The 12,052-nt window shown below is 34.6% G+C and overlaps 1 protein-coding gene across 2 annotated transcripts; it reads left to right on the forward strand.

The window, feature by feature from the left end:
- Positions 1-120: 120 nt before the first annotated feature.
- Positions 121-6,409, forward strand: LOC132625853 (loganic acid O-methyltransferase-like). 2 transcript variants are annotated; one of them, XM_060340444.1, is made up of 3 exons: positions 121-399; positions 1,632-2,276; positions 5,866-6,409. In XM_060340444.1, the coding sequence occupies exons 1-3, from the start codon at positions 331-333 to the stop codon at positions 6,202-6,204; spliced, it is 1,053 nt and encodes a 350-aa protein (XP_060196427.1). In that variant the 5' UTR covers positions 121-330; the 3' UTR covers positions 6,205-6,409. The 2 variants fall into 2 exon arrangements, with proteins under 2 accessions (XP_060196427.1, XP_060196428.1); XM_060340445.1 differs by lacking the exon at positions 121-399 and adding an exon at positions 691-1,009.
- The last annotated feature ends 5,643 nt before the right edge of the window (positions 6,410-12,052 follow it).

Genomic DNA, 12,052 nt, shown 5'->3' on the forward strand with positions numbered 1-12,052 from the left:
GTTCAGAGATTATAATTTCAGGACTAATTTATTTTATTTGGGAGGTGGAATAAAATAATACCAACCTTGATAGGATAAGATCGGTTATCCTAGACTAATTTTGGGATAAATTTTATAACTTGTTTGGTTGAAGGTATGAAGGGATAAATTTATACCTTCAACAAAACAAGTTATAAAATTTATCCCAAAATTAATCCCGGAATATCCCACCTTATCTCGCTTACCAAACGACCCCTATAGCCTATATATAAGCACTATGAAGAAGGCTATATATTATGAGCAAGAACTGATCAGAGAAAAGGCAGGTGAAGAATATCAGCATTAGCCAAAATGCCAAGATTTTACCCCATGAATGCTGGTGATACTGCTTACAGCTACTCCAAGAACTCCCAAATACAGGTATTTCTTGCACCATTTTGAATCTGGATTAGTTATAAGAAAATTATATTTTTTATAACCGAAAAATCATACTTTTTTTTTTGTCATAATAAAGTAACTACTTTCCCTTCTATAATAATAACAAACACTTAACCTTATTCTCTGTAACAACAAAACCTACCCATCAGGGGTGGATCTAGAGGGTTGGTTACAAGTTTATTTGAGTCCAACAGTTTCTACTCAGATCAGTGGCGGAACCACATGTATTCAACGGTGTCAATTGACATCCCTTAGTTGGAAAATTATACTGTATAGCAAGGTAAAAACCTATGTTGCTCGGATTCGGGTGCGGGTGTCGGATACGGGTATGGATCTAGAGGTCGGACTCGGCATGATCTAAATTTTAAGATTTGTGGGTACGGATCCGGGTACGGATACGGGTGCGGGAATTCGGCAAAAATAATTCAAAATTTTAATAATATAGCTACAAGAATATGCCTAGATTATGAGAGCTTTTTGTGGAAGCACCTACATGTAGTTTGTACCAGACATGTGATTCAATCTTCCATTCTACTAGGTGCTAGACTGCGTGCTCCGAGAAACTAGTTAAATTTTCTACATAATATTGAAGGTATGCCATCTCATGTCTTCAAATCTCTACTTTTTGTTATCTTGAGAAATCATAATGTCAAAATTTTTCTTTAATTTGGTCATGAATTTTGGTCAAAGTATCCGATCTCTATTGACCGGATCCGACACGAATTCCGTACCCAAACCCGTGTCGTGTCGTGTCGGACACGAGTACGGCGGCAAAAGTGAAGGGTCCGAGCAACATAGGTAAAAACATCTTTTTTATGTATGTATATACTATATTGACTCTCATTTGCTTCTTCGTGGGTTTACTCCTTTATATTTTCACTAATTAGTAAAAATTCTAGCTCCGCCGCTGATCGAGACCCAGTATGTATATCAAGAAATCTACCAAATATCTATCAATATCGTGAAACCAATTATTATTGTACAATTAACTCGAGAATCCCAGATTTGAATACACCTTTGCTACCCATCAAGGTGACTTTACTGTTTTAGTGGATAAAATTATGACTTTAATGTTACATATAGTGATTAAAGTTCAGTTACTTTAATTCGACAAGAAAATAGTAACTTTGTAATTTTACTGTTAGATATGGGTAAGATCAATTATTTAACGTGACAAAAACAAATTCTATAACTTCACGGTAATATATGTGCAGAGAGAAGTTTTAGATGGTGCAAAGGAGATGGTCAGAGATGCAATTGTTGAAAAGCTTGACATCAAAAGCCTATTGTTATCTTCTTCAAACACATTCCGTATTACGGACTTGGGATGTTCAATTGGACCAAACACATTCAGCTCAATGCAACATATTGTAGAAGCTGTAAAATTCAAATACTATAATCAAATATTCACAAATTCCACAAATAACATTCTTGAATTCCAAGTTTTTTTCAATGACCATATCACCAATGATTTCAACACTCTCTTTCGATCACTACCCGTCGATATGTCCTATTATTCAACCGGAGTTCCAGGATCTTTCCATGGAAGATTATTTCCATCGCAATCGATACATTTTGCGCATTGTTCATGTGCTATACATTGGTTATCTAAGTGTCCAGAAGAGTTATTAGATGAGAAATCCCCTGCATGGAATAAAGGATTGATTCACTATGTAGATGCCTCAAATATTGAAGTAGTGAATGCCTATATTGCTCAATTCAACAAGGATATGGAAGTTTTCTTGAATGCAAGAGCTGAGGAGATTGTTGAAGGAGGAATGATGGTGCTACTTTCACCATATTCTGGTTATCGTTACCTCAAATTTTTTGCATCTAGTCTTACGGATTTGGTGAATGAGGTAAGTAAATGTTCGTCATCAACACATATTTCAAATATTCCTACTGTTTTATTTTGAGTTTAAGCAATGGCGGAGCCAGGATTTCCGTCGAGAGGGTTCAAAATATAAAAAAGTAAACATACGAAAAAGTCTAAGGGGGTTCAACATCTACTATATATACATAAAAAATGATTTTAATCTTGTAAAAACAATGTTTTTTTCCGCTGAGCGGATTCGGATGAACGCCCCGGCATAGTGTGGCTCCGTCACTGAGTTCAAGTTATATGGATCGTTTGTGTAAAGATATTGTCGGGTCACCTACCTATTATAACAGGTAACCTGTCTTATCTTCAAAATTATGGAGTACACTAGTGAAATTGTCCGCGTGAATATAAGACCTTATTAGATTTTGATATATTTATTTCTAATACCCATTGTTTTAAAAGGCAGTGTTAGGACTCGCCCCGAGGCTCGCCTCGGGGTACGACAGTGGCAAAACGCCCTGGGGCTAACGTGCGGGGCTTAGTTCCTATGAGGCTTACGCCTTAAGCGCCCAACCGTACGCCCTAAACACGCCTAACGCCCAACGCCCAGGGCTTGCCTAACAGTTCTTACACAAATTATATTTTAAATTCCTTAATTAAAATCATTCACCCTCATAATTGTTTAACAAAATAATGATACTTAATAGTTTTTCATCTATAGAAATAGAAGATTGGGTGTAACTCATATAACAAGTCGTAGTATTGGATATTTACTATTTGAGAACGTCGTGAGGGTGAATATCACTTAATTTAAAAAAAAAAAAACACATAGCGGAATTGTACATTTTCACTTGTCATTGGTCATAAGTCCTATGTATCAGAATTATCATATAATTTTATTTTTTGTTCATGAAGAAGTTATGTTTTAATTGTAATATTGATAAATTTTATTGATTGTTTGCTTATAGGGAGATAAAATGAATAGTATGATAATAATAGTGTTTTAAGAAACTATGTTTTTTTCCGTGTTTGAAAGTTAAAATGTTAGAATTGATTTGCATTTCATAATAGCTTTTATTTCATTGTATTGTTTATACTTGTAAAATTATGTTATATATAATTACAAGTTATAAGCGGTGTATAATGGATTGCTTTGATCATTTCTTTGTGAGGATCAACGCGCGCGCGCACACACACACATACACACACACACACACATATATATATACAGTTTTCTTTTATTTTTTATGTAATTTTACCTATTTAAAAATATTTATTGTAATTATATTATTTTAAGAAATACTAAAAATTAAATACCCATGGGGCTTACGCCCCGTGCCTCGAGGCTTACGCCTCGTCGAGGCGTATGTAAAACGCCCCGCCTTACGCCCCCGCCTTTTAAAACACTGCTAATACCCAAATATTAAAAGTAATCACAAAATACTTTTGTTAGCTCTAAAATATTTTTAAATTTTCATAAAAAAAAAAACTAAACACAAAGTATGTTATCTGAAATCTAAAGTAATTTTAATTTTCATAAGATAACTAAACAAATAAGTTTATAAATTCAACTCTTATTTATATTTCAAAAACTAAATTAAAAGTCAAAATAAATAAAAATATCACCAACATTCTTAGTAAAAAGAAAACAAAAATACAACACTATAACAACAAAAAGCCTAAAATAAAAGTCCCGAAATATTTCCCGTATCAACAAAACATATATATTAAAATGATAAATAAAACACAACTTTCAGAGATTGAGGACACTTTGAGAAACCAAAAATAGATCTAAAAATTTCATAATATCTTTTGCATCCCATATGCATATTCATGGTGTTTAGATAGAGGAATAAGGTTGGAATTTATGTGAAAGACAAAAAAAATTATTATGAAATTAAACACAAAAAAACAATAGCTTATTCATCTATCTACAAAAGACTATCATAAACTCTGATTTGACTGCAATAAATTTTAAGATCTATGAACATTAGATAATTCTCTCTTCAAATTACTACGATTCACCTCAATCTTCAGCTTGTTCTCCCTTTTTTTTCTCAACTTGTCGTTTATTAATAATATCATTATCCTGATAGCTTCATCCAACGCCTCTAACACAGGGGTAACTGGTATGCCTTTTTTGTCTCTTTATATATCTGTCTGCATCACTTGATCTGTCCTAGATTTCATGAACTCATCAGGGTGCACAAAAGCAAAATTATATGTTTACAACCCATATACACATGTAAAAATAATTAACAAAACTTTTGGGGTGCGGCTGTTTACGAACTTTGCCAACACGAGATGCTTTGTGCACCAGGTTGCCCTCTTTTGAAATGACGAAGCAATTTATTGATTTTAATGAAAAACAATATAGAGAGCCAAAACATCATTACAAGAAGCACTCTCACATGTTATGAAAGAAGACAAAAACAAATTAAGAAATGAAGAATTCATCATCAGAATAAGAGACAAAGCAAAGGTTTCATCACCAAAAACCCATATCTGAAGAGGTTTTTTGATGGCATTTTAAAAGGTGTACAAAAGTTCTTTTGAGAATATAAAGAATCTATAGTTAGGAGGCCAAACAATAGATAATGAAATAAGTATCTTCAAATATGGTAATGGGGAGGAGAAACGGTGGTGGATGAACTTGAAAGCTGATAGTGAGCTTTTAATTCTCCATTAGCATTCAACAATTAATTATTAATATAGTAACTTAAGATTAATATGGCAGAACAAATACTTAATTAGCATAGCAATTAAAATGAAAAACCACTACTGTTAATGACTATATCATCTGCTGAAGAAAACCAATCGGATACAACAATAAATAATGGCATAAATAATTAATACACAATGAATTAATATAGCAAAATTTAATGAAACTCAATAAATAGGGTATATTATTGTTAATTCTTTAATTAAAAAATAAGGGGAAAATATAAAAAAAGGAGATAAAAGATAAATAGGAATGGTGGTCATTGAGAGGTGCCACATCATCTTATCTATATCTAGCTTTATATTATATATAGATTTTAAGAAGACTATCCGTAGATATTATGGGTGACTTGATAGTGTGATAGGATCCAACATTATATTTCAAGAAGATGAATCCACTATCATGAATAAGAGACCTAGGATTTAAACTTGACAACCTTTAAGTTCCTAATATTGAACCTGTCACATTTTTGAATTATAAGTTTAAAATTACTTTTTAAATTAATTTTAGTTATTTTTTCACATATATATCTAACACTCCGTACCAAAAATGTTGGGACTAGTTGAACTGATTAATTATATCTTCCCTTTCTATTAGGGGATTTAGAAAAAATAAACTAAATAAAGAAAGGACAAAGAAAGCAATAATTAATTGACATGCAAGATGGAGGGATAAGGTTGAATCCGCACCCGAACCTAATAAATTCAAATCATAAATCAACCTCAGTATGGCAAAAAAAAAAAAAAAAAAAAAAAATCTATTTTAATCTTTATATTCAACAACAATACCATCATATAAAATAAAATGAAAACAAAACTAGTACTGTCTCTCTCCTAATTAATGTGATGCACATTCTTTTTTATCGTACATTTGTAGTTAAACTTTCTTTCTTTTTGACATATAGGGAATGCTAGATGAATCTCTAGTCGACTCATTCAATGTGCCAGTGTATTTTCCCTCTCCTAAAGACATGACTAAAGTGGTAGAGAAAAATGGTTGTTTTAACATTGAGAGAATAGAGTTGACATATCCCCCATCAAAGCTTGTGGATGAGGCTGATGCAAAAAGTTTAATCATAAACCTAAGGGCGGTTTTAGAAGGACTTTTCATCAATCACTTTGGGAGTAAAATTGCAGAAGAAGCTTTTGCAAGGACTATTCTCAAAAGTGAAGAGATTTCAGCGTGGATGAAAATTGATTGCGAGAAAGCATGCCAATTATTTGTCGCTTTGAAACGTAAATGAATTTCTTGTTGGATATTTGCATCTATTACCGCTACAGGTTTCTGGAATAAGTAGTTGTTTAGTTATATGAGAAGCCTAATATTTGACTTCAATTCTTAGAATATTTAGTTTCTTAGTTAAAGTAAGAGTCTGCTACTACTTTGTTTATTTGAATTTTTAATGCCTTATGATTAATGAAATTTTAAGAGACGGATTTTCATCTATATTTTCAACCTTGTTGCATGCATCTCTCTTCAAATTTTTATATAGTTAACTTATATACATAACGGATGTCTGAATATACACACAAAAACTTTTTTAAAATTTGAATAAAAAATATCTACTAGAAACACTTTAATATCATATTTACTGACAAATTTAAGAGACAATCAATGTGTTAAGCCTTACTATACGTATGACGTATCTTAATGTCCAGTACAAAAGAAAATTTTAGGTGCATTCGTTGCATATCATGATCATATCTTATCCCAGTCTGATGCTCCCGTATTAACATGACTAACATGAACTATTAAGATTGATCTTTCTGCCAAACTCCTGACAACATGATTAGGTACACATTTGATATGAGTCCGGAGCCTAAAGGGTATAAAAATACACGATATAAACCAAAAGAGGATGGCCAAAAATTTATATACCAAAAGGGATATAACGTGGATCAGTCCACGTTATACCCCAATTTTTTTTTTCACCTGTCAGACGATACACCGAAATTGTTTTAAAAAAAAAAGAAAATTAAAATGTATAACGTGGACTGATCCACGTTATACAAAATATATTGTATAATGTGGATCAGTCCACGTTATAACTTCATTAATTTTTTTCCCCCGTTTTACAAATACTTGGTAAGACGTTGCCTCTATTTAAATCATATTCGGCTGTGTTTTTAATAAAAAAAATTATTGATTTTTTTAATTTTTAAAGCATATATTTAATTTCACTGATTAACTCAAATATTTTAACACATGCAATAATTAAATGTGTTATATATGCGAACATAAATAAAAAATAAAATATAAGTTAAATAAACGTCACACATTAACTGAGTAGTAAATGTTAAATTGCATACTAACTATTAAACGGCACAAGACATGTTATATATTCTTGGAAGATTACATAAGGAAACAACAATCGTACAACTTAAGAAAAAACATAAAAACCAACAAGCAACAACAACTACTGATTTCTGTCGGGGCAGCAATTCTTGTTATGACCTGTTTGCTTGCACGTACTACACTTTCTAGCCATGCGAGCAGGAGCTATATCCATTTCATTCCTCCTTCTAGTTGTAGTCCGTGCTCTTGAAGTTCGCTTGTATTCAGTGTTTGCAATTAAACTGAAGGGAGAAGGTGGCCAATATGCCTCATCACCCAACGGTGAAAAATTTCCACTGTACGTTTGCTTGTAAAACCTGCGACTGTAGTACTTGCTAACATAGGTCTTTGGTTGAATTACGCGAATATCACAAAATTTAATTGCATGTGAACGTGGCATATGGTAGTTTCTCCACTTTCCACACGAATACTTTTTCCCTTCGACAGAGACTTTATGGATATTTCCGCCCTTACCTTCGTGTGCAAATGTCAGAATCTCAAAGACCCCTTCAGTTACATTGTATTGCTGCATGTCAGTATGCTTTAGAGACCTCTCCCAGTATTCATCAAACTTCTTTTCAACAGCGTGCGGTCAAAACTTTTTATCCGCAATCAACAAATCAGCAAGGGTGCTTCTCTCAACAAACCGATCAACAAGATTTTTAAACGTATAACGGACCATGGCAGTAACGGGCAATCCACGAGCTTTCTTCAATAAACCGTTGTAAGACTCGGAGACATTCGTTGTCATAGCCCCCCACCTATGACTGTTGTCCTTATGCAATGTCCATTTCTCCTCCGGAAGAGCTTTTAACCACAGATGCGCTGGAGGTGACATTGTTTGATTTGTTCCATCCTCATTTTATACTTCTTCTTCTGGCGCTCTGTAGCCGTCAATCACATTAGCTTCTCAAGGTCACTGCTGAGGAACTTTTTATTGAAGTTGCTTTTCAAATGCCGAACGCAAAATCTATGGTGTGTGGATGGTGGTTGTAACCAATCATGTGTTTGGACACATTGCAAGATGCCCTGATGACGGTCAGAAATAAGTCCAATTCCTTGTCTATACTGATGACCGTGTATGGCTGAAGGGCCCTGGGTGGTGGCTGCATCAGTATAATTCGCTCCCAAGCCCAAACCTATATTAAAAATTTAAAATAAATACATAAAAACCTTATAACTATCAAATAGGACAACCAAGTAAAATTATATAATTTTAAAGGTCACGTACCTGCAATAAGGAAATGAATCCACACACATCCTTGGCTTTCCTCAACGAAGCGCGGCATAAACAAGTATACAAATATGACAATGCAGCCGCTCCCCAAGCTTGTCTACTCATTTCTCTAAGGTCACACATGTCAAGCAAATAGTCTAAATTAAGTAAGTCACCGGACTTATCCGGAAATATCGTGCCGCCACAAAGCCATAGCAAGTACAACCTAACCCGCTGTTGCATATCAATTTCTGGGGTCTGATCTGTAATGTCATCTAAGCCTCTAATATATTCAATTAATTTATGTACTTCTAACCTACTAACACCATTAAAACAATCCAGACCGGGTGCCCAACCGGTAAGCTCATGGATCAATTGTTGCCATCCAACAATACCTATATTTCTAGCATTAAGATCATTCAAGGGATTACCATCAACAGCCAAGCCAAACATGACCTCAATATCTTGTAATGTGATGGTCGCCTCACCTGTACGCAGATGAAAGGTGTGCGTCTCGGGACGCCATCTCTCTATAAGTGCAATGATGACTGCCTAATCATATGATACACATCCTACCTCTACTACTCCCCTAAATCCACACAGGCCAAAGTAGTCAAGGATGCGAGGATGAAAAGGATGACGCCTCACGTGCTTCCAAAATTCGGTATCCGCGAGGGGAGGAAACAGGCATCCGGTCGATCCTCTCAAGGCACCATCCCACACAGCTTGTGATCGATGCTTCTCCTGGAGTGTTAACACATCGTACACTTCTGGCCCCAGATGTACGCATACCCGTGGAAACTCTATACCTTAGATAAAAAAAAATGAAGTCCAGTTTGGAGTAACTTACTATTAAAAAAATATATATTATTTCAATTTTAGCAGAACAAATATGCACTGATTAGATAAAGCCAACTTTCATACGCCTTATTTAGAAACCACTGATAGTGGACCACATTAATACCTATAAGGTATAGACAAAATAATTGTCCACCCACTTAGACTTAGGTCCCATATAATTAAGCATTATCATGACATTTTAAGTATATTTTTTTTTTTTTGGCTACTAAGGCATCAATTAAGTTTCACTTTTCTGACTATATAAATATCACATTAAAGGTACAATGAAAAACAATTAGTTATTCAGATCTTTTATATAACAATCCACAAAAATAACAGTAACATAACAACAAATTTCTTCAAAAGTGCTACTAAACAAATCGGACCTTTTATATAATAATGCTTCTAACAATCATATCTTAAGTTCAAATTAAAATAACACAAATAACACAAACATATATCTTATACGTATTAAAATAACACAAATAAAAAATAACAATTAAGATATATAAGACAAACACATATCTACATCTACTATAAATATACAATATTATATGATTTAGAAAAAATACCTTAATTTAAATAGCAACAACAGATAAAGATGAAGAAGTTGCTCCAAAAATTAGACTGTAATGCAGGGTTTAAAAAAATATGGAGGAGAAGGAAAAGGAGAAGGAGATGGATGGAGAGGTTATGTAAGTTTTTAATAGAGGAAGAGGCGGAGGCTTTAGCTGAAAATTTTAGGGCAACAAATGTGAGAGTCGTGGACAGTACACTTTACAAATATATTGTCACGCCCCGAACCTGGGCCTGGACGTAACACGACACTCGGTGCTTGACTGCATGTGACCGAGCGAACCAACTGGCTGGCTGAATCAACATATGATACCAAAACATAACTAATTTATAAAATAAAACTAACACATGTTGATTAACTAAAAGTCTGACTGAAATATCATAATGCGGAAATACTTAGACAATCTGAACATATTTGAAAGAAGCCAACATGGCTACACCAAAACGACTGAACAACTGCCAACAAGGCTAACATATCTGACTATCTGAACTGTGTCTATGAAGCCTCTAAGAGTACTAAATAATAAAGTTGTCTATAAACTGAATGACTAGATAGCTGATAACGCCCCGAAGGAATTTGGGGCTCACCAGTAGCTGATACGTGCACTCCTAAATAGCTGATTCGTGAACCTGTATATCATTGCCTGCATCGCGAGATGCAGGCCCCCAAGCAATAAAAAGGGACATCAGTACATTTGAATTGTACTGGCATGTAAAGCAACTGAAGCAATAAAATACTAGAACTGGAACTGAAACTGAACTAAACAGGAAAGCAAGAAACTGAAGTACTCCCTGTTCTGGATGAAGAATCACCTGTAAAACTGTAAATATAACTGTGGCCTAGGGCCCAAATAATGTGCACAAAAACTGTGGCCTCAGGCCCAAGCAATACGTATGCATAAACTGTGGCCTGGGGCCCAAAAATACAGATACAGGTGTTCAACATTAACAATTTACAAGACTGAGACTGGCTATAGCTGATAGCATGATAATTGTTTCTGATTATGGGACTCATGCAAATAACTGGTTATACACTGGCTGAGACTCATGTGATAACAATGCACAAGTCTATAAAGATTACGTGCTGAGTTCATGATGTTCAAAGTGACAACCATGAACGAATTCTGTAACTGCAACCCTAGAAGATAACAGTTTTATACCATACCATGAAACTAGGGCTAAACTATATTCTGAGTCAAATTACTGACAAGTATGAAGAATGAGGCATAGGGAGAATCATGATTATTCCCCAACGTAGATAATTAGCCTCACATACCTTAATTCCAGCCTTTGAGCGTAATACAATGTTCGTCAACCCTTTCAACTTTGATCTGTATCAATACAAGTCAGAGGGATTCTATATTAGCAATAATATTCATGCTTTGGTCACCTAAGCATTTCATCAAACACTTAGTAGGCATAAAGCTCCACAATCTCCATTAATGGTGTTTCTTCACCTAATTCCCATTCTATTACTTCTAGGTGATTCTAGAATCTCAATTAGGTGTAATTAACATCATTCTCCATCACCCATATCATTATAACAATCTCAAGTTAACAATCCAAAATCTTACTATAGTTCGTGTAATTCTCTTTACTAAACCCATTTACTATTCTCCCAAGAACTCATCAATTCACTATTATGAATGATTAGAGTGTAGAAGCATTACCTTTTTGACGTTCAATCCTCTTGAATACGAGTTCTAGGGTTTCCACGCCCAACAATAATGTTCCACTCACAACTCTATTGATTAGAAGGGTTTACTCAAGTTAGAAAGAGATTAGAGACTTGAATTCAATCTAGAATCATGATAAAACTTACCTTGGAGGGTTCTTGAGGCTTGGAACTCGTTCCCTCTGACTTTAGGGTGATTTTTCGTGACTAGGGGTGTTAGGGAAATAAACCCCAAGCTTAAATATAACTTAAAACGTGAAATCCCGACTTTTTGACCCGAACACGACCTGTTACGCGATGGGTCCGCGATGCGGGGCCATCGCGCAATATTCTGCAGCTCAATACTCAGACTTTCGCTATCATCCCGAGATGTGGGGCCTTTGCACGCGCCCTCACGCGCTTCGAGAAGCGACGGGTGTCAGTTCCGCACAGTGTTCGGTAAAATGGACA

This window comes from Lycium barbarum, chromosome 2, assembly GCF_019175385.1.
Source record: "Lycium barbarum isolate Lr01 chromosome 2, ASM1917538v2, whole genome shotgun sequence".
Taxonomy (NCBI): Eukaryota; Viridiplantae; Streptophyta; class Magnoliopsida; order Solanales; family Solanaceae; genus Lycium; species Lycium barbarum.